Source organism: Egretta garzetta, unplaced genomic scaffold, assembly GCF_000687185.1.
Source record: "Egretta garzetta isolate BGI_Z169 unplaced genomic scaffold, ASM68718v1 scaffold188, whole genome shotgun sequence".
Lineage (NCBI taxonomy): Eukaryota > Metazoa > Chordata > Aves > Pelecaniformes > Ardeidae > Egretta > Egretta garzetta.
The window spans coordinates 5,418,454-5,421,834 of NW_009260622.1; the positions used below are offsets into that span (position 1 = coordinate 5,418,454).

The window sequence follows — 3,381 nt, forward strand, 5'->3', positions numbered from 1 at the left end:
CCAAACCCCAGCGCCGGGCGTTGGAAGAGGGGGCTGCGCTGCCTGGACGGGAGGGCAGGGATGGGGCCACTCGTTCGCCTTTCTCTCTCTTTTTTCGCCCGGAACACGAGACGTCAGAGAAGCAGGTCCCTCCAAGAAATGCCATTTCAATGATTTTAATAAGCAAAATAGGAAACAATTTTAATAACCAAAAACAGAAACCAGTCTGAATAAAACTACAATAGACCAGGTTTTTTAATATTTTTCATATCATAAGCAGGATTTGAAATTGATCCCTTCAGAACTTTACATGAAATAAAAACAATTTTTTTTCCGCTGCTGCAATGTTTTGATTTCAACACAGTTGAATCAGTAAAAACCAAAGATCGTTTTCTGATGCATGACTAATATCCACAATATTTAAAACTGCAAGCACCATGCTGTTCATTACAATCTTGTTATTACTGTTAATTTATAAACTAATACAAACTTAAAATGCATCCGGCCAGCAGTGCCAGCTATCCTAAAAGGAAACTAAAAAATAAGTTTTCATTTTGGTATTTTTGTCAGTGCAACGTAAATCCTTTTACTGACCTGCAGGAGGAAAAAAAAAAAAGTAATAAAAACACCCATAAGACTCCAAACTACTACTACTATACAACTGCAAATAAATTTTGGCTAAAACTTTCACTCGCTGCATAGGGAAGCAGAGAAGCAGATTACAAATCATTGCAAAAGAATACACTTAAAAGTTGCAGTATGTCTTCTTAAAGAAAAAAAGTTTCAGGTTTCTATGCTGTTCCAGCCCACTTATCCGCTGCTCCCATTGAGAAACCTCACTTCAGCGGCGGCAGGGAGCCCTTGCTGCTATTGCAGCTTGACTCTTAATGAGGAGGAGATTTTTTTTATTTTCTTTTATTTACCGCAAATCAAGGGGCAGTTTTTTTCTTAAAAGGAACTGGTGTCTCGTCTGTCCTTCGCTTTCTTAGTGTACAATCCGAAGGGAAACTACATGGCCAAGCCTAACCCCTCCAGGCTGGGAATTGTCCTGAAGGGAAGAGCTTCGCTGCCACTTTAAAGCCTGGAGTAGGCTCTAGTGACCGAGGGGAGGTTTTTTCCCTGTTAAGTTTAGGTTTGTCAATGCCATTCAGGCGTTTTTGCTTCTGCCCCAACAAACAAAAACCAAAATGAAAACTAAAAAAAAAAAAAAAACAAAACCAAAAAAAACAACTTAAAAGTGCACCAGATATACAAAGTTGGTTTTTTTCCTAATGCAAAATGCCCATAACTTTTTTTCCTTACGCATCTCTTTAATACCAAACAAACCGTATAACCAGCCTGCTGAAATGTTATTTTTTGTGTTGTTTTTTTTTTCTCCTGTGCGGTTTGAAGTAGCAAATATTTACAAGCTAACAACCATAAAAGAAAATAAGAGAGCAAACCCAACGAACAAAACTGCACAAGCAGTAAGAAGTTTGATAACTTGTGATGCTTTTCTTATTGATGAAACAAAACAACAACAGAAATCTATGATCGATGATCAACATGCTATAGTTAAACAAGAAAATGGTACAAAATAGAAATTATTACCATACATGTCCAGCATGCAGGATTAATATTTTTAATGCAGATTTTCGTATTTTTCTATATAATCAAGCAGGCAATAAAACTGATGAGTTTTTTTTTTCCTTTCTTTCTTTCATTCTTTCTTTCCTTTCTTAGATTGAATGTCCCGTCTGAGTCCTGTAACTTATTTCTCAAAGCAGGCAATATATGAAGAGTTTGCATATATTGTCCTTTTTATTAATTCTCTGTTTCCAAGCAGGTAAATTGTGCATGAGATGGTGCTGTATATGTCCTCTCTCTTTCTGAGCAGGCAGTATATTATAGATGGCTTGTTCATTGTCCTTTTTTATTATTATTCTCTTAAAGTCCATCTCGTTCTGCAAGCAAGCGATCTATAAAACGCTTCACTTGTCCTTTTCGCCTTTGCCTCTGTCCCTCTCTCTAACTCACAAACGAACGTCGAAAAGTTGCACTTTACCTCTCCCGTCCCCACCCCCAGCCTACTTTTCCCACAGCTACTCTAGAAGACTGGATGCTGCAAAAAAATCAAGTCTCTATTTTTCTCTCCTTCTTTCTCTCTAGTCAAGCAGACAGATGGATGGAGATGTCAGAGGATGGGAGCGGGGGGGAAGGTGACGGGGGTCAGGTTTGGGGGGTGGGGTTTTTTGTTTGTTTTTTAATTATTTTTGTTAAGCACTCACATGAAGAACTCAGGGGAAGATGGGTTGTCACTGGTGGAGCCGGCCTCTCTGAAGCCATTGCTGGCAAGTTTCTCACACTTGAGCTTGTAGGCGTCTCTCTCTCTGGCGAGCCGGGTCACTTCTTGCTTGAGCTGTTCCACCTGCTGAATGAGCTGGGTCTTTTCGTTCTCCAGGTGGTGTTTCTGCTGGACACGTTTATACCTGCAGGACTGGGCATAGCCCCTGTTCTTCAAGGTCCTCCTCTTCTGCTTGAGGCGGATCACCTCATCTTTGGTGAAGCCTCGGAGGTGCCTGTTGAGCTCCCTCACGGACATGGAGACCAGCTGGTCATCCGAGAACCGGTCCTCCACGCTGCTGGATGGGGGATGCTGCTGGTGTGAGTTCTGGAGCTGCTGGGAGGAGCTGGAGGAGGTGGAGGGGGTGGGAGAGGCCTGGTGGTGATGATGGTGGTGGTGATGAGGGTGCCCGCTGCCGGCCAGGTCTTCGTGAGTGACGGCAGGGTACTGGTGGTGGTGTTGGTGATGGTGATGATGGTGGTGGTGGTGGGCCCGGAAGCTCTCAAAGCCTTGCAGCTGCTGGGACACCTGGTGGGACCCAATGAGGGCTTCGACAGCATCCTCTGGGGTGAGGTTCAGCGCCTCGGGGTTCATCTGCTGGTAGCTGTTGGCCATCCAGTACAGGTCCTCCAAGTGGGTCTTCTGCTCGGTGGGGCTGAAGCTGGGCGAGGAGGGCACAGAGCTGCAGGGGGTGCTGATGGGGGTGGAGGAGACGGAGCCGGCAGGCTGCAGGCGGGTGCAGTGCCTGCCCGAGCGGTCGTTCCTGCCCAGGGGCTCCTTCTTCACGTCGAACTTCATCAGGTCGAAGTCGTTGACGTACTCCATGGCCAGGGGGCTAGTGGGCAGCTCGGCTCCGATGCTGAGCTCTCCGGCCATCGCTGTCTTGCGGGCACCTCTCCCGGCGGAGGGGGCTGGAGACCTCACCCCAGCGCGCAGCCTGGCAGAGGGCTGGCCGCGCTCCCTTATTCCCAATCAACTTTGGCTTCGCTTTCTCGCTTCCTTGCCTCCGCTCCCCCTCCACCGCCGCCGCCGCCTCCTTCTCCCGGCTTCCGGGGCTGCGTCAGTGCGGGGCACAAAAG

At 46.3% G+C, this 3,381-nt stretch overlaps 1 protein-coding gene across 1 annotated transcript; it reads right to left on the reverse strand.

Annotated features, from left to right (window-relative positions):
• Nucleotides 1–1,224: 1,224 nt before the first annotated feature.
• On the reverse strand, nucleotides 1,225–3,375 carry MAFB (MAF bZIP transcription factor B). The gene has a single exon (XM_009645471.2). The coding sequence runs from the start codon at nucleotides 3,176–3,178 to the stop codon at nucleotides 2,243–2,245; it is 936 nt and encodes a 311-aa protein (XP_009643766.1). The 5' UTR covers nucleotides 3,179–3,375; the 3' UTR covers nucleotides 1,225–2,242.
• Nucleotides 3,376–3,381: the final 6 nt, after the last annotated feature.